General features: G+C 39.9%; 2 protein-coding genes across 4 annotated transcripts in view; one reads left to right on the top strand and one right to left on the bottom strand.

Moving 5' to 3' along the window:
• Positions 1 to 2095, bottom strand: part of PRKX (protein kinase X-linked) — a 58006-nt gene extending 55911 nt beyond the window's left edge. The window contains exon 1 of one of the 2 annotated variants that reach the window (XM_030476759.1): positions 1605 to 2095. In XM_030476759.1, the coding sequence (XP_030332619.1) occupies positions 1605 to 1788 (184 nt within the window). In that variant the 5' untranslated portion in view covers positions 1789 to 2095. The remainder of the gene's footprint in view (positions 1 to 1604) is intronic. The other variant, XM_030476760.1, reaches the window with a different exon arrangement.
• Positions 1757 to 5049, top strand: LOC115604066. Of its 2 annotated transcripts, XM_030476761.1 has the most exons (3): positions 1757 to 2033; positions 2423 to 2524; positions 2603 to 5049. In XM_030476761.1, exons 1-3 carry the CDS (start codon positions 1787 to 1789, stop codon positions 2713 to 2715), a joined length of 462 nt encoding a protein of 153 aa, XP_030332621.1. In that variant the 5' UTR covers positions 1757 to 1786; the 3' UTR covers positions 2716 to 5049. The 2 variants fall into 2 exon arrangements, 1 of the variants encoding a protein (XP_030332621.1); XR_003990118.1 differs by having other exon boundaries at positions 1757 to 2524.
• Positions 5050 to 24111: the final 19062 nt, after the last annotated feature.

Here is a 24111-nt window from a genome sequence, read left to right as displayed (position 1 = left end):
TCTCACTTTTTTAAAAGTCTTTTTATACCTTGTGGAATCACAACTTTCCTCTTCCTTAACCTCTAAGGAGCACCTTAAAGAACACTCTAAACAGATATGCTGTATAAAACTGACACCAAGATTATTTCCACATTTCTTCACTGGCTTCAGCAACATTTCCATGACTGTTATGCTTTCTTTAAAAATTAGTACTTTTTTGCAGCCTGTGCTTCACTTGAAGTCATAACCATCTGTGACGACAATTGTATCCACAGCAATTAGTCATGATGCAACAAACAAGACTGACCACTCCTGGCGAAAAAACGACATTACCAACCTTTCAAGCAGTCTCTTAACAATCTCAATTAATTTATCAATAGAACGCCTCTTCACATTTCAAACTGGAAAATTATCTCAAAAAACAATGCACCTCAAGAGAAGATAATGAAGTCTTCAGTGATCACAACATTCTCAGGCCTTTCCAACTCCATTTTTAAAGGCCTATTAAAACCAACAACTTCACTTATGAAAGGGTTCAAATCGCACCTTTTGGCTGAAGAGATCTTAAATAATTACAGCACTTACTGAAACAAATCTACCCAAAATAATTTCACAGGCATAAAGAAAACATAAATAAATAAAATTTCATAGAGTTGAACATGCAGGCCTTCAAACCAGGTGCAAAAATATATGCAACTAAATGTACGTATGTTCAAACATGATGCACAGAGTGGATATGAACAAATGAACATCATCACCAATGTCTGAAATACCAATTTATTAAACACATGCATTTACTCTGCAACGCTGCTGGTTAGAAGCAGCTTTTGGTAAGCGTGGCAGATGCAAAATGCAAACCTTGTCTTGTAAAAAACTGTATGCACGCAAAGCATCTTTGCGTTAAGATTCCGGGCAACGGCATGTTGGGGATGTGAAAGATACTTAGCTGTATTCAGTTAACCTGTCTGATCTCTTCGCTGGCCTAACAACTACATTTAAATGATGAATTTTTCATCGTGATGCAGGTAAATGAAGTTAAACCAGATAAATCAGGTCTTCAGGCTTCAGTCGCGACTGTCCCCGTCTCACAGACGGACCAAACCCGGTTACTGGCTTGTTCAGCTGCAGATCAAAAACATGACCTCGCAGCCGCGGACGCCGACACCGGCCCCGCTCCCGCACCGCCCCGCCGGGCAGACAATGCCCCCAGCCTCCGCTGTCACAACTGCAAGGGGGCTGCGGCGCGTCCTCCCGGGCCGCGAACCGCCACCACGGGCAGCCCCACAGCCACAACACCCGCCGGCCCCCTCCCCAGCGCCGCTGATGCGTGTGTGAGGGAAGACGGGGAATAGCCCCCAACGGCACCTGCCGGCTGCTCAACAGCCGACGGTCAGTCCCCGCTGCCTCAGAACGGGCCCACGACGCCGAGCAGCCGGCTCCGGGACGCGGCGGGGGAAAGAAAGGAAGGGAGGATGGGGGAGCACGAAAAGAAAGAGCGCTCGGGAAGAGGAAGGGGGCAGGCGGACGCTCGGGTATCCCTTCCCGCCGGGCACAGCGCAGGCAGACACCTAGGCAGCTCCTTTGTTCCTTCCCGGTCCCGCCGCCACCCGCCTTCCCGCACTCACCCACGGTGGCTAGGGTCTCCAGGTCCTCCAGCTTGTAGGCGGCGGGCTCGGGCGCGGCAGGCGAGCCGGGATCGGCGGGGCTGGGGGCCGGGGCGGCGGGCTGAGGCGCGGCCAGCCCCGCTGCCGTCGCCTCGCCGCCGCTCTTCGCCCCCATTTTGGCTTTGGCGGCGCTGAAGGCGTCCATGGGCCCCCCCGGCCGCTCAGCACATGGAGAAGGGCGAGCCGGGCCGGCGAGAGGAAGGGGGAGGAGAGGAAGCCGCGGGGACGCAAAGTTTCAGTCTTCAGCAGGCGGGGTGGCTGCTCCCCGGGGCTGGAGCCCGTTCCCGCTGCCGCCTCTGAGGGGGCGCGGAGCCCTTCAGCATCGCGGTCAGCCGCTGCGCCACCCGCCACTCGCAGGAGGGACCGCCGCGCACACAGACAATGGCGAGGGTGAGCCCGTCCGAGCTGCTCCGTTGCCGAGCCGAGCCTCTCGGCGCCACACGCGGATCAGAGGGGCGGGGCTTGCCTTCCTGCCGCTGCGGCACGGTCCCGCAGAGGGCTGGTGGGGCGGGGACGGGGTGGAGAGAGGTGCGGCGCTGCCGCACGCCGGGAGCGCGGAGCTCTCCCCCACCCCCGCGTCGCAGGCAGAGCCTGGGAGAGAGGATCTGGTGTCACCGGTGGCGTTTGGCCGTCCTTCCCCGCCGCCGCGTCCCGCCGGAGAGGCAGCTGCGGTGCGGGGTGGGGTGAGTGGTGGAGCGGCTACTGGCGGCTGCCCCAGCGCTCCCTCAGCGGGGGAAGGTCCTGTCTGCTCCCCACAGAAAGTTAATATTCCCTTACAGAGCGGGTTCCTGGCCCACCTGACTTCACACTGACAGCTCTGGGAAGAGGTGGTCGTTCCCCACGTACGGAAGCTCGTGTTAGGGTAGCTCGGATGTTTCAGGGTTAGCCAGTGTCCCTCACCTCGCCCGCACGTTTCAAAGGGTTTCTCACAAGTTATTTTACTCCCGGTTTTCAAGTAGGTGTGGATGTCGCAACGGCTTCGGCCCCTCCGTGCCCCCTGCTCCAGCTAGCAAAGTATTTCGGTGACGGGGACTGGCTGGCGGGTGCGCTGAGCTGTGCCGAGCTGAACTGAGGAGGCACCTAACGTGGCAGCCGTCGAGTACCCAATATAGCTCCTTCCACAGCGGCCAAGAAACTGTTGACGATTATGCTGTAAGACAGGGAAAATTGGTGTGTGCGCCAAGTCACTGAGAAGCCTTCGTGTCAAAATTGGGAAGGAAATCCTAATTTTTTCCATGCCTTGTTCTGTCCCAGTTTTACACTGTTCACAGCTCCCATCCTGTGCTCCAGTAAGCAGGATATCTGTAAAGCCGATGTGTAAATCCAGTCACATAGGTGGCATTTTGCATCACCTTTTTATTAAATGTGAAAACATTGCAATATAAGGCCTACTAGTTTCTGTGTGGAGTAGGTATTTCTCATAGTAATGAGAAATAGTTATGTGTACGTATATAAAAATGAGTATAAATACATAAATTATATATAAAAATTAAAAATTTATGTTCATCTTCCCTGAATTTTAAGAGCTCCTTACAGTCTTGTTTACAGTCATGATTATCCAGGGTTATAACATGTATTTTTATCTGTTAGCTTGTTGACATGAAGGGTGATGACTAATTCAGAAAAATGCTAGGTCATCTCTGCTTCCTGTCAGCCTGTGAAAAGAATCACCAACCAGGGAGGATGACGTTACTTTTGCTACAAAATTTCAAATTTCATTTGTGTACTTTTTGGGATGCAAGTTTAGCACTTCCATTTTGCTTTACCACTTTACTTAATTTCCTTTTGCATTATGTTCTGTACTTTATATACAAAAATTATTGTGATTCATGGCTTGAATGGAATATTATAAAGATTCCTTAAATTGTAAATTATAAATGTTTTGTCAGGCTGTGAATTTAGTTCCTGTTCCGTCAAAACCAAGCAAGACAGCAAACCTCTCAATAATAACAGAAAATTTTGTTTAAGATAACAGTTTGAAAAATAAGCATTGATACAGTGAAGAAATCTCAGTGTATATAAATTGCAACTTTGAGTTTTTAGCTAAATAACTGCAAATAGAGATGATTTTTAGGAAAAGGTACAAGTTATTGTGATCATCATTTTCAAGACAGATTCCCTTAACTTCAGTCTACCCAAGAAGATCAATATGCGATCTTCCTGAAATCTTTTTTTCTTTTTCATAAAAACTAAGAAATCATTCAGATTCAGAAGAAATTGCTCAGATGTTACAAAGGACATAAAATACTTCACAGGAGGTACTGTTTGACTTCAACTGATATTTCTGTTTATGCTACAAACTTGATGATTAGATTACTTGCATTCAAGAACTTCAAACTTTCTTTATAGGGCCTCCTACTGAAGTGCTTCAGCAGTTGGTGGCCAGTATGACAGCTTGCATTCAAAAAGGCTGTAATGCAGCAATGTTTGTGAGCACGAGGTTGGCACCATTCAATGCCGTGTGTCTTATGCTTAAAGTTTGCTTCCTACCTTGGTAGACAGGCATCCAAAGCTTTCGCTAGTTGTAGTTGTAGCAATATAATTGCAGTGTTTATATTTAGAACATCAACATGTTATTAGTGGGTTTTACCACCTCTGTATCCTACTTAGAATTTATCCTGCAGATACTGATAATTATTCACAGTAATTCAGGGAAACAAAATGCTGTTCTTTCTAAATACAATGAGATTGCGAATCAAAACTCGTAACTTCACAAATTGCATGTGCAAGTAGAGCTGGCCACTGGGTTGCAACAGTGGATATGAAATTTAGTTTCTTGCCCAATTTGGCCAAACTTCATAGGAAAGCATGCTGCCCCATCCTTTGTTCTTTCTCTGAGGAAGGAATTGGTCATTTAAATGTCTCCATGACAGCAGACAGAAGAGTCTCTCCTGTGGTCTGGGCAGGTTTGCATTTGTCTACCTGAAAGCATGCTTTTTTCTTCCCTGCAAATATGTAATTTTCCTTATAAATCTTGCTAAAGCATACCTTTACCATCACAGTAAAACTACTACAACAAGTCTGCTAGAGAACCTGTTCAAACCTGTAGGAAGGAAATGGAGAAGTCCTTCAGTGGTGCTTATTACTAATAAACAGCTGAGTATCTTCTCCGTTTGTCGCATTATGCACAGTGCCTAAAAACGTGGGACTTAGCTCTGAGGAGAAAGAATTACTAGTAAAGATAATTAGTACTGGTATCTGTTTTTCATTTGCTTTGTTTTGCTAAAGAAGTTCATGGTCAGGCAAGTTCTGTGAAGTAAACTAGCACCCTTTCGTGCAAGAAATCCCTGCCTGTGACAAAGGAAGAGGGAAATTGTTCCACCCATCTGAAGTAGTTCCTCCATGGTATGGAAATAAGATCATTTGTGTAATGAACAGTCACACATCATGCAAATGGATCTACACATTCATAAAGCAACTATCATGCTTGTATTTTAATATGATTATGTTTAATCTTTTCTTTAAAAGCATTTAAATGATTATGAATATAGTGTCTGAATCCAAATGGGAATTTAAGCACCAGGAATATAACGTGGATGCCTACATCCAAAGCCATGATTCTGTCGAGTCTTGCCGAGTTGATGTCTTGCTTCGGAAGTGCACCAACTTAGCCAGTTCAAACATGGAAATGCTGTTACTAGGGTGTCTAGACTTCTGCCTAGTCTGAGCAAGTTTGGGCCTAGCTTCTGCCAAAACTAGATTGAGATCTGGAAACAAGACATTGCTTTGCCTACGTTTGCTGAGGAACTTGTTCTGTTAAGCATTCAGAAAACATATCTCACATACATGCAAAACAGCTCCCCTCACAAAATTAAGTCGTGGCCACCTTTTTAGAAAAAAATGTTGGAGGAATGCTGTGTTACCTAGTATGAGACACTGACATACCAGCGTGCTGGGCAAGGCCTTCAAAGACAGATGGTGGAATTTTCCTCATATGGAAGACAGAATGGAGTAGCAATACACTAGGACATCATTTTGTTCATTCTTTTCCCCAAAGAACTAGTTATGTATATTCATACCAGCACATCTCATTGTGAGTATAGCATGCTGCTTAGCAGCAGTCACTCAGCAAATGGAATATCCAGCATTTTTTGTCTTAATTGTAAGAAGGAAGTTCTCATTCCAGCCTCCTTCTTTTAAATTACTGAAGGCAACTGCAAGATGTATTCTCCCATATTTTGCATTTCTACTTCACAAACACTCCTTTCTTACTGTGCCCATGATATGAAGTGTTTGGGTCACTACTCTGTGCAATGCTGCAAAAGTTGTAGAGATTAAATATAGTACAAGTCATTTATTTATAGAATTAATGGTATGTAAATGTGGTGTGTTTTTACAAATTATTGTAAAATAAAAGAATTCCACAAATTATTGGTATGAGATTTTTTTTGAATTTTTTTTTTTCCTAGCAAGACATGCGTTACCTGAACTTTATAACATTCAGTGTAGTTAACAGAATAATAAAGCCCACCTGTTGCTACCAACTTCAGGGAGCTAAGCTGTCTCATCAAGGAGTCCTTAGGTAAATGTAATATTTCTGTGCCAATATTTAGAATAGTTAAAGGACTTTTAAAGTGAAAGTGCATAGAATGTCTTTTCCAAGGCACACACATCTAATGCATGAACAGAATAAATCTTTTAATTCAACATTTTTTTAAATTCTATTTGGTTTCTTGTTGGAATCTTCATATCCAAGACTGGGGACTTGCGTGAGGAAAAAGAAATGGCTAGAATCTTCCTTTAGTCACAGGCATCAAAGTGAAAAGGATGCCAGGCTTAAGAGTCCATCATATCTTTATCTCTTTAGTGTCAAGTTTTCCTCATGTCACAATTTATGTAGGCTTCAGGCTATAGAAAGGTGTGGTTCATTTTAAGCCGGTCCAAATCCAGGTTGCCACAGTCCTGTCCTCCTCCTCTCTTTCTCCCATCAGCAGTCCCACCTACGCTCTTACTTTTGCATTTGACATTTAGGTAGCTCCCTGGTGAGCCAGTTCAGGAATTAGTTCAAGGGTTTATTTATAAAGTTATTGGGGTTTTTAGCCAGATCAGTTCCTCAAACCATTGCCACTCACAATGTTTTAGGACATTCAGTGCCCTAATCACTCAGCTGTGGGGAATCCTGAGACAGGCTGCACTTCCATCAGTTTGGTTCAGCTTTATCCTCCGCTTCCTTCTCCTTATGCCGTTGCTGTCCCTCCCATTGCTCCTCGAAAGAAAAAATCAGCACTTTGAATACTGAATGAGTGTACATGGCTGCAGCTGAGGTCAGTGTTTCCCACTGATATTTTTTAGAGAGACCTTCGTTCAGTGTTCTGGATGCATTTTGCATGCATGTGGACATTCTTCTTGTGCAGAAGGCTTTCACTGGCTCTGACTGAACCTTTTTTCCTTTTTTGTTGTATTTGAAGGTAAAGGAAACAGCAGGAAGCAGAGATGTTTAAGAGATTGTGCTGGAACTGCATATAACCATCTGTAGCCACTGCTATCCTTTATAAATGGGATGGGCAATCCTGCTCATGGTAAAAACAAGGAGAGTTTTGCCTCTGATTTCACTGGGCTGACCATTCAGGACATGGAGCTGACTACTGATCAGCATACCACAGAGCAAGAGAGACCTCTCATGAGTTTTCTATTGAAATGAATTGTGAGGTTTTGTTTTCAGCCATGGCTTCTCTCTTCACAGTCCCCGCTGCTCCAGACGGGCTTCACAAGGCAAACACTTGTGTCCAAGGCTCTGTTGAACATCCTGATTCTCATTTCTAGCCATGCTTGAGAAGGGGAGACAGTAATCCCCTAGAACTCCTGCTCCTTTTGGTCTGATACTGCCATGGATAAACAGATACAGAAGAATAAGGCAATGATCTTTCATTTAGGTATGATATAGGGTGTGACATTTCTTTTATTTGAGCACCCTTAGTATTATGTATTATTTTTAATACATTTTGCATAATGTATCTGTAGTCTATTTTATCTAACATATCTGTGCTCACTTTTTTTCCACATGTAAGTTTAGTTCTTGTTGCTATTCTGGTCTCAGATGTGCCTGTGCATGGCTGCAACCTAGTAACTAGAAATGGCAGGGGGAAAAGTAGGATTTGAGGTGGGGAAGAGGACAAAAACTATAATAATGCTCTTTCTACACTTATTTCAGTAAGATTCTTTCTTTTTTTTTTACATTTAATCAAATTACTTTCTTTTTGAACGGTTCTATTTTCCTTCTGTCTCTTTCCTGTATGTTACATGTGTCATGAGAGCATCACAGATACATGTAATCTACTTTACTAAAAAAAACCCCTATATGTATTTTAATACTTTTTGTTTCTTTGTTAACTTCATTTTTAACTTGGGCTGCATTTAACTACTTTGTAGGTTCTGTAGCATTGGGATAAGGTTTTGATCTCTGTTTAGTTACTCCTTTTTTGTGACTGTTATTCTTCAGATACTTCACTGCCTTAACCATTTTATCAGTGGTGCTGCTTTCATGTTATAAGCTGTTTATATACTGTGGGTTTCTTATCTGCTTCTGTTTTTACATCCCCTTTCATCAGACAGCCAAGCAGTCTCCTTGCTTAGAACAAGGTTCATATCTCCCAATGACACTTGCACAGCTGAGGTTACTACTCAAAAATGAATAGAAAACTGTGCCAGATAGTTTCATCTTTTTCACATCTTCTTCATCAAAAAGGATACCCAAATTCATTGTAGAAAAGCATAGTATGTGAAAAATGACAAATGTAAATAATAAAAAAGAGCAGACATATAGGCCAAAGAGAATGAGTATTTCTGTTTGAAAACTGAGTGACATGCAGGATGGGTAGGGTAGTGGGAATAAGGGCAGCACTTCAGGTAGCATGGCCAAGGAGGAAGGCTGCCAACCGTTTGTTTTTAGTACCTGAATTTGAATAGATGGAACTTGGGGAATACAGAAAGAGGGGGGGGGGGAAGGGGGGGAGGGGGGGGGGAGAAAAAACCCAAAGAAAAATGCAGAGCTGACCAGAGGAACACCTTGTGAGGTGTTTCTGAATGAACATATTCTCTTTAGGCTGGACAGATGCTCACCTCAGTTTTCTGTTAGTGATAATACTTGACTATGCCACCCTGGCTCCCCAGAGGATGTCACATAGGATGAGCAAGTATCTTAAGAAAGGGACATGCAGCAGGTTTTCAGAAGTTAGGCACATCAAGAGCTTAATGTGTGAAAATCATATTATGATAGTGTTACAGATAAGAGAGTAACGAGGCTAAATTGGAAGATGGAGAGATCAAACATTTCTTCAGGTTTATACAGTAATCTTCTACTCTGTTTTGTAGGATGGAATAACTTTTACCTGGCCATTGATATTCTGTTCACTATAAATATTCAAGAGTTTCAACAGTATAGTCTGCTGTTCTACCAAAATTATTTCATGTATAATGTTTCGTGGGGAAAAAAAGAAGACAGCACAAAGATGATTCACACATTTGATAGAGATGTGAAAAAAATTGGTGATATTATTTCTGAGATTCAGTGAGAAATGGTTATCACTAGCTCATTTGAAAAGCGCTACTAACATTTATTTGGCAATATTACAAATATTGCATATCTTAATCTCATTACAACATGGGTTATTTTTATTTCTTAAAAATCAGTAGTTATTTGTTGAACATAATTTGACAACTTTGATACTTCTTTAAAGTTTTTTGACAGAAAGGTTTTATCCTTAGATAAGGTTTCCTCAGCTGTACTCAGGGATTTTTAGCAGGATAAAATCTTTGATAGATTTTAACGGAATAAGATGTCAGCTTGAAGGTTTTCTTGGATAAGTCCATTTAAAATGTATTTCTCAGTTAGGCCTTGTTTCATGAAAACAAACGTGTGTGTTTCAGTTTAAGCTTATATATAATTTGAAGTCAGTAGGAACTAAAGAAATATTTAAGTGCTTTGTTGACTAACAAAAACCTAAGCACATACTTAACAGTAAGTGCTTTACTGGGTTGAAACTCTTATAGTTTAAATGTTTTCTCCAGTTGCGGTGAGAGTAGAGTGAAAGAGTGAAAAATTACCTTTGATCTCACTGAACCATTTAAATTATAGACATGGCTCTCTAGGAACCAGATCAGTCCAATTCAGCAGAATGAAGCTTCAAACTATTCTTCTTACATGTAATGCTAATTTCACTGGGTGTGAAATTGTTTTCTGCTAATCCAAAAGCATGAAATAAGAACAGAGCAAAGGAATACTTCATAAAAATAAAGTGCCCTACTGATGGTTTCTGACACTGGGTAGTGATTTGAAGAGAAGGAAAAGGTGTGCCCATTACACAAGTTTGCTGGAAACTCAAAAGTTCACTTTCAAGTGTTTCTTTAGCACCCCAATTTATTCTTTTCCAAAGATGTACTAAATTTTAGTTTCACAAAGCAGTGAAATTATTGAAAGTGGAACTACTGATGCAAAGGAAATAGATTAGGAATGTACATTTTTGTGTTTTTATACATCTGCTGAAAATATGAAATCATTTCTTGCCAAATGAACCCTGCAGTTCAGTGCAGCAATAAAAGCTATGCTAGCTAATAGTAGCAAATGATTCATCACTGACACATGTAAATCTCTGTGATAAGGCCTTCCAAAGAATTAAAGTATTTTCTATTAGTCCCCACATGTTAATATAGTATAAAGAACTGGGTTCCCCTGTATTATAGACATAACGATAAGTTGTCATTAGAAGTGATAGTGCATTAGACATGTCAAAAAAAACCCCTGCAATGATATAAATATCCTGAAAAGATTATTCATTGCATGAGAGGAAGGTCTGCCTCTGTTCTGAGAAGTGTTCCTGCTGAAGGTATGACAATCATTCAAGGCCACTCCTTTGCATTGTAGCCTGTCAAGGCCTAAGCAGAGAATTGTTTTAAGATGGGGAAAACTATATGACCTCTGGAGCCCTTCAAGACCTCTTGCTATGCTACAGAACAATTTTTGGTGGTATTTATTTGTCCTTAGAAAGTTTCACATCATTACAATAAGGAAGTGTTCATATCAAAGCTTTTATGAGAATTTTATATGTTGCTTCCAAAAACCAACTCAAATTATTAACTCACTGGCTTATTATTTAGGTTTTGCTTTTGTAACATGTAAACATTAAGATAAAGTAGACTATCACTTATTTAAGTCTATTTCAGTGTTCCTGTTTTTCTCTCTCCTACGAAGACAGACTGAGCGAGTTGGGGTTGTTCAGCTTGGAAAAATAAATGCTCCTGTGAGACCTTACAGAAGCCTTCCAGTACCTAAAGGGCACCTACAAAAAATCTGGAGAGGGACTTTTTACAAGGGCATGTGGGGAAAGGACAAGGGGGTGTGTCTTTAAACAGAGCGGGGAGATTTAGAATCATAGAATCATAGAATAGTTAGAGTTGGAAAGGACCTTAAGATCATCTAGTTCCAACCTGCCTGCCATGGGCAGGGACACCTTGCACTAAACCATGTCGCCCAAGGCTCTGTCCAGCCTGGCCTTGAACACCGCCAGGGATGGATCATTCACAACTTCCTTGGGCAACCCATTCCAGTGCTTCACCACCCTCACAATAAAGAACTTCTTCCTTATATCTAATCTAAACTTCCCCTGTTTAAGTTTGAAGCCATTACCCCTTGTCCTACCACTACAGTCCCTAAGGAAGAGTCCCTCCCCAGCATCCTTATAGACCCCCTTCAGATACTGGAAGGCTGCTATGAGGTCTCCATGCAGCCTTCTCTTCTCCAGGCTGAACGGCCCCAACTTTCTCAGCCTGTCTTCATACAGGAGGTGCTCCAGCCCCCTTATCATCCTCGTGGCCCTCCTCTGGACTTGCTCCAGTAGCTCCATGTCCCTTTTATGTTGAGGACACCAGAACTGTACACAGTACTCCAAGTGAGGTCTCATGAGAGCAGAGTAGAGGGGCAGGATCACCTCCTTCGACCTGCTGGTCATGCTTCTTTTGATGCAGCCCAGGATACGGTTGGCTTTCTGGGCTGCAAGTGCACACTGCCGGCTCATGTTAAGCTTCTCGTCAGCCAACACCTCCACGTCCTTCTCCACAGGGCTGCTCTGAATCTCTTCTCCACCCAACCTGTAGCAGTGCCTGGGGTTGCCCCGACCCAGGTGTAGGACCTTACACTTGGCTTGGTTAAACTTCAAAAGGTTGGCATTGGCCCACCTCACAAGCATGTCAAGGTCCCTCTGGATGGCATCCCTTCCCTCCAGCGTATCAACCGAACCACACAGCTTGGTGTCATCGGCAAACTTGCTGAGGGCGCACTCAATCCCACTGTCCATGTCACCGACAAAGATGTTGAACAGGACCAGTCCCAACAGCGATCCCTGAGGGACACCACTCGTTACTGTTTTCCAACTGGACATTGAGCCGTTGACCACAACTCTTTGCATGCGGCCATCAAGCCAGTTTTTTATCCACCGAGTGGTCCATCTATCAAATTAATGTCTCTCCAATTTAGAGACAAGGATGTCATGCGGGACAGTGTCGAACGCTTTGCACAAGTCCAGGTAGATGACGTCAACTGCTCTGCCCCTGTCCATCAATTCCGTGGCTCCATCATAGAAGGCCACCAAATTGGTCAGGCAGGATTTCCCCTTAGTGAAGCCATGTTGGCTGTCACCAACCACCTTGTTGTTTTTCATGTGCCTTTGCATGCTTTCCGGGAGAATCTGCTCCAAGATTTTGCCAGGCACAGAGGTGAGACTGACTGGTCTGTAGTTCCCTGGGTCTTCCACCTTCCCCTTCTTGAAAATGGGGGTTATATTACCCTTCTTCCAGTCATCGGGAACTTCACCTGACTGCCAGGATTTTTCAAATATTCAGATTTTTCAAATATTTAGATTAGATCTCAGGAAGAAATTCTTTACTGTGAGGGTGGTGAGACACTGGAACAGGTTGCCCAGAGAAGCTGTGGCTGTCCTATCCCTGGAAGTATTCAAGGCCAGGTTGGATGGGGCTTTAAGCAATGTAGTCTAGTGGAAGTTTTCCCTGAAGGACTGGAATTTTTCTGTGCCATAAAATAAAAGAATGAGCACTGCTAACTACACTAACGTAGTACTGAATCCAGAGTTGCAGAGCCCAGTGCACTGAGTGAGGAACTAGCAGTCATCCATGAGTGAGTGGAGATAAGAGGAGACAAGGGCAAATGTGGTGTGGGCAAAGCTAAGTCTTTACCTTTGATGCGCAGATTAGTAGTATACAAAATCATGATGGAAATTCAGGTGCCTTATCACCTCAGCCTTTGGGGCAAAATGAGATTTAGGCCAAGATAAGCAGCCCTCAGCTGATTGTTTCTTCTTCCTCTATCCCCTTCCACTTTTCTCATTTCCAGAACCTCCCAGTGATCTGGCAAAGTCATTAGGCTGAAAACTGAAGTAATAGATTTTTTTTTCAGCTTCGCCAATTCCTTGGTTTGGGTTGCCATACTGCTGTAAAAATATCTCTCCCAGAAAAACAGAAGAGGCGGTCAGGACTAGAGGATATATGAGCCATGTGCGATGGTGCTACAGCTGTAGAAACTCACATAAGATGATGATGACCTCACAGACATATTTTTCTCAACCTATTTCTTGCCATTGACTCACTTCAGAATATAGTGGTGTCACAATGCCTGTGTTTCCTGCTGAATCTAGATAGCATCTAAAGCTGTTTTATAAGACTGATGTTCTTAAAAAAAAAAAATCAAAGCCCAAACAAACAAACAACCCCAAACAAACAAACAAAAAAAAAACCCCACCAAAAACCAGCTGAGAGTTGCTTATCTATATTTAATTACAAAATTGGCTGTTGCACCTCCAAAATAATCTGGTTCATCAAAATTAATGAGAATAGTCGGTAAAGACATGACAGTGAAACCTGTCTTTAGTGATTTCTAATATTCTGTGAACTGCTGAATTTTAAACTGTAGTCCTTGACAATATGCTCCACGAGTTGATTCCAAGTGATTTCATTTGTATTCCTATTTCTTTTGCATTCCTATAGCGCATTATTTACCTTTTATAACAGACATGCCTTTTTTTGTTTTCTTTTTTTTTTCTTATTTTGGCCTTATATTCACAAGTATTTGAGAAAAACCCATCTTCAGGCAGTTGAAAAAGAAGTCTGACATCCTAAGGTCTATTTGTTTTGTTCTAATCTTATTACTACAATTTGTCATCAGAGCCAAATTCATCCCAAGATCTTGCCAATCTTTAATTCTTTTTATCATTCATAGTTATTTATTATCTTCCTTTGAAACACATTGCCACAAATATTGGATAGGTCCCCATATGAATTTCTCAACAGTAATTATCAAGGTGCTATTATCTTTTCTGATTTTTGACATTTTTTTCATTCCTTTTTCCATTATTTCACATCTCTACTTTTCCTGTCTTTAGCAATCTCTTTTCTTCTGTAATTGCATGTCACCACTTAGAGCATAAAATATGTGAAATCTGTCATGGCTCTTAGTTTGAAGACTAGACCCTTTGCTGCTGTAAAATACATCTTAATTTACCTGAGTTGGGTTTTGTTCTTCTTCACAGAATCATAGAATCATAGAATAGTTAGGGTTGGAAAGACCTTAAGATCATCTACTTCCAACCCCCCTGCCATGGGCAGGGACACATCGCACTAAATCATGTCGCCCAAGGCTCTGTCCAGCCTGGCCTTGAACACTGCCAGGGATGGAGCATTCACAACTTCCTTGGGCAACCCATTCATGATGTATTTAACATTTCTATTTCTCCATATTTCTCCCTATCTTTCACATATTTCATCATTCTGGAATACAAACAGTATGTTTTGGAGCTCTTGCTATTTTTTGTTGTTTAGTAGCCTACTAACCTACTTACCCTCCATTCTGTCTCATTTTTATTTCTGTAAAACATGTAACAATTTTGGGCATATTTCAGTCATTCTCACTCACAACTGTATTCCCTTCTGCTGTTTAGTTTTATTTTACCTGCTGTAGTGGTATTTCTATCCGTTTACGTCTTTCCTATGTGTCTGTAATGATTCAATTTTTTACTTATTCTGCAGGAGTGTAAATATTTAGCAGATTTCCTATGCCGTTATCCTTCTCTGTCCTTCTTATCCATTTCATATATATTTATTTTATCAGCTGAACCCTTTTTTTAATCAAAAACTTCCCTTTGAGGGGATTAATGTGTTGGTTAATTATCGCTATGATACATAAGCATAAGGTAAATGCAGCAGCAGAATTTCTCTAAAAAGGATAGGAAATCAGGAAAAGGTTAGCATTTGTTTTCACTGTGGAGTGAAGGGTAAAATAGAGTCCGTAGTTATCCTCACTTGGGATTTGGAAGCAGTGAAGTCATGCAAGTACCCTGCTGACAGGGCTTTTTAACTCAGGTGAAATGATGGCTAATGTGGCAATGCTGCTTCTATGTTGAACCAGGTGAATATTAATGCTATTGGGACCTGTAGTTGTGACCTTAGAGTGGGAACATTTTTAAGAAAACATCAGTGAGGACCATATGGAAATAAAAATTCAGCTGAAGAAGAGAAACATGCTGACAGAGTATGATATAAGCTATATACAATTTTATAACGTCTGCTTCTTTAAGTGCATCTCTCAGCCCAAGGTATCCATTTCCACCTCTGGCCTCACTGTGCTCTTCACAGCGACACCAGAATCACTTCACTGCTAAACTTTGTCTGGCAAAAGGCCCTGGAGAAAGCCCTGCAAAGAAGGTGTAAAATATTAGTACAAAATGAAAAGAAATAGCTTCAGGCTTTGTAATTTTTTTTTTCAGGTTGTGAACAGTCCTGTTTTTGATCCCTGCTTCACTAGCTCCAGAAAATGGGCTGCTCAATAACCATTTATTCTTCTCTGTGTGATTCCTCAGCTCATGACATTTCTGTACCTGCTTAAGGAGGCCGGATGATGCCAGAGGAACAATCAAGCCAGTCTTCTGCACTGCAGGGGAAGAACTGGAAAGAACTGTACATGCAGGGTCTCCTCCCAAGCTGACTTTCAAAAGAAATCAGGCAGTTCTAGAGTTTCAGAAATAATTCCTGCCTGGAGTAATGGAAGATTCACAGACCAAATGATATGTGTCCTGATTCTATAAGTGCTCTTCACAGTTTATGAGAACTGCTAGTTGATAAGCAGAATTTAGCCTTTGTGTAAGAAAGACTTTCTGAAGCATCTTCCTTAGGGCTAAGAAGCACTGGACACTTTAATGTTCTCTAGCACATTCCCAGGTCCTTATTAATATGAGAATGAAGCATGCTATGTCAAATTGTTCACTTGAGAACAAGTCCATTGATCTTGTTTAACATTTAACTAGAGCTTAAAAGTCAAGCTGGTTTAGGCAGCTACAAGAGCATGGTCCACACTCTTTCCATATTAGTTCTCATTAGATATTCTTTCTCCCACACTTTATTCTTTTTACTAGAGTTTAACTTTTCCAGTCTTCTAATTACATTATGCTGAGTGTATGCTCTGTTCCATTACCTCTCGTGCTCTCTTTTCGTGCTCGTTACAGACTCTCTATCGATTTTAAAGATTATTGTTACAGTTTTGGATTGCAATAGAAATCAGACATTGATTAAGTGAAGGAGAGGATACGGCAGTGAATATTCTCATTTATTGCCCAGAGACTAGCCACTCTTCTGGCTTTCCCAGGAAATAAATTGTTTTAAAATAATCGTACTAAAATAGTGCTTTATGGTAATCTCTTCTGAGAATTGTTTTTAAGGATATCTAAACTTAGGACTGAAAGTTCACTTTTGGCTCCTAAATTAAGGTCTGAGTTTCATTAATGCTCACACTCTGGTAATTTAGCCCAAAACAGTTGCTGCATACTCTACCAAATCAGAAAATCATACTTTGGTGTCCTTATGTAGACATAGGAAGTCAGGTTTATATTTGTTTGAATTTGAAGATCTCATAAATTTTAGTTTTACATTTTCAGGAAGAATTCACATTGGGTTTAAGTTCTTAAGTTTGTGCTCTTATCTGAAAGGACAGAGATTATCCTGTACATTGCTCACTGGAGTTAATTAGGAGTGACAGTCACAAAAATACCATGATAGTCCATCATACTTCTTAGGCTTTCATTTTTTTCTCTGGATTGTCCTCTTTCCAAATTAGTGAAACTGATACAGCTATTTTTATGGTCATGGTCATTCAATAAATCATGAAGAATATTTTCTACTGAATCTTGTGCTGATACTCTACCTTGTGGTTTCTCAGAAATATTGCTTAGATGCCCTGTTTTTCATTATTTTAGATGAATAATGAAAAAAATTTTGTTATATTTATGTCCATGTTTGATCATGTATACAATTCTAAGACATGCTACACCTTTAATTTATGTACTTTTTGCCAGATGATTCCATGGTCATTAGTATGCCTTCAGATTGCTACTGTAATTAGTCACCATGTAATCTAGAGCCTAATAATCATACATAAATTCCATACTAATTACCCTATAATCTACTATTTGTTGATTAGAAGAGCATGGGATGGGTATTTCTACTATTATTAATCTCAATTTACATGATAATTATAGAGCTATTACAGATTTTTCTTGTTTATTAGCTTGGCTATGTTGTGCGATATTTTGTTGTGTTAATAAAATACTGCCTTTTTATGTTCATCCATTTTAATCCCTTCTCAGCCAGCTTCTCCTTACTTGCACTTCTAACCTGCATTGTTCTTGGGCTGGTACACATGCAGGTCATTACAATAGGTCATCCTTTGTTTTCTCTGAAAAGTACCCTGGCAAGTTTTGAGGCTTCAGGACATAAGTCAACATTTATGTGAAATAGTTACAATGCTCTTGTCTAGTTTAAATATAGGGTGAAACCCTGCCCGTGCTGAAGGAAAAACACAGGGAGCTGTTGCTCTGTGGATCAAGAATGTACACATACCTGCTCTGAAGTTCAGGAGGAGGCAGTGTGGTTGGATACTTGGGTGAAGATGAAAGGGGAAAAGAATAAGGTTAATTTAATGGTAAGGATTTACTATAAACTGCCAAACAGAAGGAGTAGGTGGATGAGGCTATTTTTGTGTAGCTATGTAATGCATTGAAATAGAAGGGTTGTAATAGATGGTTTTAATTAAATTTGGATCTTTGAAAGAGTAATTTTGCTTTTCACACACGTAATAACAACTTGTCAGATGGACACAATATTTTTATTTGAATAAATGGTTAGTGCTAGCAGTTTTAGATGTGATTCTAACTAGCCAGATAATACCACTTGAAAATCCAAAGACAGAAGATATGTTGACATAAGTGGTTATGAGGTGTATGGGGCATGAGGATGCAGGGATGGAAGAGGAGGAGGATAAAGACTGACAGAGGTATATTCCAACAAAAGAGACAGCAAATTCAAAATGCTGCTAGATAGGGTTACTTGGGAAGATAGAATGAAAGAACAATATCAGGGTAGAAAGCTATAACTCACTTAAAGAATTAAATTTTGCAACAGCAAAGTACCTCAATACAAAAAAAAAAAAAGGTGAGAATTTAACAAATATGATAATTAGAGGAATGACATTAAATCAGTAAGATGAAATCCAATAAAGAAAAATGCATATTAAGGCACTTGGAAATAAAAACAAACAAAAAACTCAAATCAAATAAAAATGGAAAATTGTTCCTCAGGCAGAAGAATTACAGAAAAGGATTTTGAAGATATTGCATACTAGAACATAATAAACATAACTCAACAGTGTGATGTGGTTAAAAAAAAATGCAAATTTCAATCTAGGGGGTATTAGCGGCTATACATGACACAGGTAGTAATTACTCTGCTTTTTCCAGATCTAGTGAGGCCTCAGCTAAAATGAAGTGTCTAATTTTAGGAATTACTCCCTAAGATAGGTGTAGGCAAGTTAGAATGAGTTCAGAGTAGAGCTAAAAATGGTAAAAGATTTTGACAATATGATCTCTGAGGACAATTTGAAAGCACTGAGTTAATTTAGTATAGAAAAATAAGATTGTTAAAGGATATATCCTCCAGTATATACAGGCTGTTACACAGTGATACTCAGTTATCTTCCATGTCCACCGGAAGACAACATTAGCTGTGAGAGGTTCAAGTCAAATGGAAAAAGATAATATTCAAAACATATTGATAATTAGTAATATGAACAAGCTGCCTAGTGTAAAAATATGTGTATTTCTATTAATGGAAGCTTTGAAAGAGAGACTAGGTGAACATCTATTAAGAATGGTCCAGCCTGCTTCAGTAGAGGGAGATGGACTTGATAACTTTTTTGTTCTTATGCCATTCTGACATTGCCAGAGTTCTTTTAAATTAGTGGAGGTAACACCTTGGACTTTTGAGAGGGTTTTACCCCTTGAATGAGTTGGATGTGCTAAGCGTGGAGCTATAAATGGGTGAAAAGATGATATCCTACAGCTGGACCCCATGGAGACTAGGAAGCTAAGGATTTAGTTCAAGACACAGAAAATGCAATGGCAGAATACATGAGTGACCTTTATGCCTCCTTAATTCTTACCAGTTTTTATTCTGGATCACTGGACCACAGGATTTAGTGTATGATCCCCAGAAACTAGATAATTAGATGGAAAAATAAACTGAGTCTGTAGTATGAAATCACATAGCTCAGCTACATCATGGTATTTGAAATTTTTTATAATTATAGTTCAGATTGATGTTCACAATTTTAAAGAAAATAATTTCCACTTGAGTGCTTTCTTTCATATTCAAAATATACATTTTCTCATTACAACTGACTCATTCTAGCAAGTTTTTATTCTTGTGGGTGATATAACTCTGATTTGAATAATTTGGAACAAATGCAGAAATTAACATAAATAAATGAATAAATTAAAATGAATCTATACCTTTGGTAATCGGATAATACTCTAAATAACAAAATCTTACCTACCTTAAATATGGAAGAGAGACTGATTTTCTTGAAAATTCTTGGAAAATTTCAGTGAGAACCTTCCTCATCTTACATTTTTTTAGTGTAAGAAGAAAATTTTACTTACATCTCCCTATCAAATCAATGTCACTCATGAATTACAGAGAAGTCATCACTCAAGATCTAGCTTTGTACAATAGAATGCAGCAGCACATAACCAGTATTATAATTAATACAATGAGTTAATTGTTGATTTGCTCTGAATAAATGGAAAAATGATAGTTTCACACAGTGGTAGTCTTTATGCAACTCAATTGGTGATATATCAATGTACTCTTATTGTGTAAGAAGTTGTGAGTGATCACACGAAGATACTTATCTAGAATATGTTTCCTATTAACTTCTGTTATGTAGAAGAAAACATTAGGGATATATATTTTTATGATAACATAATTGAGTCTCATTAAAAGCAACACACTCATTAGTAACAGGGTGTGAAAAAATTAAGAAGTACCCTTAAATTGCTGAAAAATCTATTTCTTACAGGCGACTCAATCCATATGTATGGTGAATTGTTCAGATATAATAATATTCAGAACGTTCCTTCTTTTTGAACATTTGCTCCTGGAAATAGAGGTAGTCCGCTGTGCTGTTTCCCTCTTCTTTTTCTGCCCTTTTCAAAATCCAGCCATTCAGGGTTTTGAAGAACCATATACAACCACTGGGTAGATTTCTTAGATTTTGCCAGTAAAAACCCGAAGATTATATCCTCTTTGAACCAGAGGATCATTTTATGAAAATCTCTTTGAGTCCCTGCCTCAAATATAGAGGTGCAAAATCCTGGACTGTCAGCTGGAAGTAAAGGAGGAGGCTGTGATACACAGCTCAGCTGAACCTGGACAGGGCAGGGATCATCAAGGACTAATCTGGTTATTAGTAAATTATTGAGACAAGATTGAAAAACTGTGGAAGTGAGGTGCTAAATGGGGAAATAATCATTGTGCAGCCAAGAATGGAAAAGGGAACAAACAGGTAACCCACAGGGAGAAGTCTATTGTGGAATGAATTGGAGAAGATAGAAAAGAGTGGGTAAAGACTGCAAAAGGTTCTGCAACCACAGTCACATGCATCTATTCAGAAATTAGGGTTTAAGTAGATACTCCTTACATGTTGTTAACCCTCTGTTGTAGTTCCCGACCCTACTGATGACCTATATAGACCATCACCATGATACAACAGCTTCTGTTTTATTTTGGTTTACTTCAGTTTAGAATCTTGGAAAATTCATACAGAGAAGGACACATTAAGGAAATGCAAATTTTCCAAGTACTCAAAATTAAGAAATGCCAGACAGAGGCTAGCCTCTTATGTTCAGGAATTATCTTTATTTGCATGATCACAGGACCTGGTCTCATGGGCCTGCTCATCATAGCACCTGAAGTTTCATTTTCACTGCAGATGGAGGCTTTGAAAAATTAGTGTCTCACTTGCTATTAAATAAACACCATCTACTCTGTGTACTGCAATTATTCACTGAATGTAGCAAAAGAGTAATGAACGTGTAATAACACCCATGCTAATGCAGATGATATAGTGGGAGCTTGAATCAAGGTGGCATAGGTGACCTTAATTTAGTTGCTTGATTTTTTTCTGAGAGCTTGATTTTGTCCATTGAGTTCTTCTAGTCTGGACTGTTCTTTGCCATAACCTTAGATTCAGCACTCAAAAATTGCCTGTGAAAAGCATGACTTATCATGGGTAAATATCCCTCTGCAATCTAACTGGTTTTTGTTTATCCCAAAGAGGAAAATTTGCTTTTAAAAGCTGCTTTCTCATCCAAGTTTCACTGGAGCTTGTTATTCTCATTTCTAGGCAGCTTTATATCAACATTTTTCATCTATTTGTGATTTTTTTTTTCTGTTTATGTTCATCCTTGCTTGATAGTAGATGGTTCTAGACAGTTCCATTTTTATGATATACATATTTTATTCAGTCAGGATTTCAGATTTATTTTGCAGTGCATTGTCTTCTTGGTATTGTGACACAAGAATATTTTTCTCCAAATAAAAAGTTTTATTTGGAGAAAAGTTTCTCTTTTGATACTTTTAGCTATTTCCCTTCTCTCTCTTCCAAACCAACCTAAAATAAAGCTTTTCAAGGAAGCTATAAACACTTTGTCTGGCAGAGTCATTTTGCCTTGCTGCCTGATTTGTATTGTTCTTGAAGCTTTATTGCCATGGTCATAGAGTTTTTCTAGTGGCACTTGGGATGTGCATCTTGATTGTAACTAAACAATAAGTGGCATTATTTTATTCTTATAAACAGTTCATGAATGCAAAGCAGAATTTTTGATTCAGTTGTGTTCTATAACCTTTCTATTTTCTTTGACCTGCCCGCCCTCTAATATAATGGGAGTGAGAAGCAATCTATTTGTACATTTAGGGAAAAAAGTCCCTCAGGATTTCCTCCCCCGCCCCATTCCCAATTTGAAAAAAATATCATTGATTGAAGGAAGATGCAGCAGAATTGAACGGAACTTCGATTAAAATGTAAGAACAAGTAAAATGTAAGTGATGAAGAAAAAAAGATGGAAGAAACCTGGTGAAAAGATTAAGCTGTCTAATGGAGAAGTGAGAAGAAGGGGAAAAGAAGAGTTTGAAGGACACTATCTCAATGCCTGGAGGCCTCCACATTTGCAGTATGCAACTTTACCTTTCCTGAGCATTTCTTCTGTACACAAGCTGGGGGAAATCTGTCATGATGTGTCCTTGGAGCTGTTGTGACACTACAGGTAAACCAGAACCACAGTCTAAGAAAAAGGAACTGGTCTCTGGATGTTGTATAAAGCTATCCTCTCCAAGGCTCATCACCCTTCTCCTTCATCTGAATGTCTCTCTGCCCTCTGGGAATGCTGCTGCCCCAGTACTGTAACTGTAATCCCAGAAGTCTGATCCCATCGTGAGCTAGCCCTTCATTAAGTGGTGCCTATACATAGCACATACAATACTTCATTCAACTCAACCCCCACAAGTATAAGAGTTGCAAAGGATGTGACTGGGCAAATGTTCAAAAATGCTTTGTGTAATGCAATTTCACTCATTACAAAAATAGCTACATGTAAACCCTGCAGATAACAAAAATGAATTTTTAAATAGTGCCATAATAATTCATCTACTGATAGATTTGCTGTGTGGGAAGAAAGAAAATGACTGGAACTACTGTGATAGCAAAACATAACTGAAAAGGAGACAGGCAAACAGAAAGGAGCTGACTTGCTAATTATCACTTCTAAGAAACTGTTAGTGAGTTGTCTGTGTGCCAAATGCTGCTTTCAGTGGATAGGGTACAGTTTATTCTACGTTGCTTGCTCACTCCTTTTACCCCTCTTTGGTTTGCTTATGCAAACCAAATGAAACCAAATGATCTTCAAGAAAAAGGAAGCACATGTTTTTAGTAAATAAAACTGTTTCTGGCTTTTTTTCTCCCACAGACATGGTAGCACATTGTGGAGTAACCTATTTAACAGTTGTTGAGGAAAGCATGGCCAAAAATCTGTCAGAAAACAGAAAGGTGACTATGGCACATTCGTTGCATGCTGCAGTATTTGCTGCAAATTAGAAAGTTGGAAAGTTTTCTGTGGAGGTGAGGCAGGTTTAGATGATGTGCCTGTGGACCCAGCAATAACCTCTCCTTGGAGCATTATCTATCCATTGAAATCACTGACAGTTTAGATACAATAGACATGCATTCTGACACACATTAGATTTGAAATATATGGTAGGCACTGTGAAATTAAGTATCTGGGTCACTCAGTGTGCTTTCTTTCTTGTTTTCCACCTTCTTGCAGAGCCCTGTTGAATAGGTATCTGTTCCTCTAGTATTACATTTATATAAAATATCATTTAATTAGATACAGCAACACAATCACGTTTGAGAAGCTAAAGGAAGACTGAAGGGTGGCAGTTAGAGAAAGGATGATTGGGTCCTCAGGCACCTAAACCAGCATAAGGCAATGTTTGGTTTTCAGTATCGAGGGACCAGATTCAGAAGAGATATATTTTTTCATTCCCTGACTTTGCTGACCAGGGAGGGACTTACTTTAAACATTCAGTAAAAAGATGTGAATGTCTAACCTCACACAGCAAACGTTTGCCAAAAGCTGTAGGTACATCCAGTGCGGGTGGTTAGTTAGTAGTGATCTAGCAGAATCAGTAGTGCAATGATTGATGTTAAGAGAATTGTCACCAGACTTCAGCAATAACATCCTGCCAGGAAATATGAGTCAATTTATGTCATTTCAAGCCATTGTTCCAGACTGTAAACTCAGAGAGACATGGCTGCATTGATTACACACTCATTTTATGTTTTAAAGCACTGGGACTAAGGATGTTTTAAATATAAATCATGAATCTGGGAGATGGCAGTTTAAAAAAGCATCTGACATAGTACAGCAACGTGCCCAGGTGTCTAATCGTATTGTACGCTTCCCTGACAGTAAGACATAGGCAAAGTGGATGGGATACATCTGGCAGTCATTACTCTTGGCTTTATGTGGGCAATAGAAAAATTAATATCATTGTGACCAGTCCCTCTGGCCCTAATGATATT

Source organism: Strigops habroptila, chromosome 2, assembly GCF_004027225.2.
Source record: "Strigops habroptila isolate Jane chromosome 2, bStrHab1.2.pri, whole genome shotgun sequence".
Taxonomy (NCBI): domain Eukaryota; kingdom Metazoa; phylum Chordata; class Aves; order Psittaciformes; family Psittacidae; genus Strigops; species Strigops habroptila.
The sequence above is the reverse complement of the archived record's forward strand: the minus strand, read 5'-3'. Positions and strand labels throughout refer to the sequence as shown.

What these genes read in the sequence shown, in the direction of transcription:
- LOC115604066 (XM_030476761.1), top strand. Translation starts at nt 1,787, where the DNA reads ATGGGCCCCCCCGGCCGCTCAGCACATGGAGAAGGGCGAGCCGGGCCG. An exon ending in GCACACAGACAATGGCGAGG is followed by an intron (nt 2,034 to 2,422) that starts GTGAGCCCGTCC and finishes ATTCCCTTACAG; the next exon opens with AGCGGGTTCCTGGCCCACCT. An exon ending in GGTAGCTCGGATGTTTCAGG is followed by an intron (nt 2,525 to 2,602) that starts GTTAGCCAGTGT and finishes GTTTTCAAGTAG; the next exon opens with GTGTGGATGTCGCAACGGCT.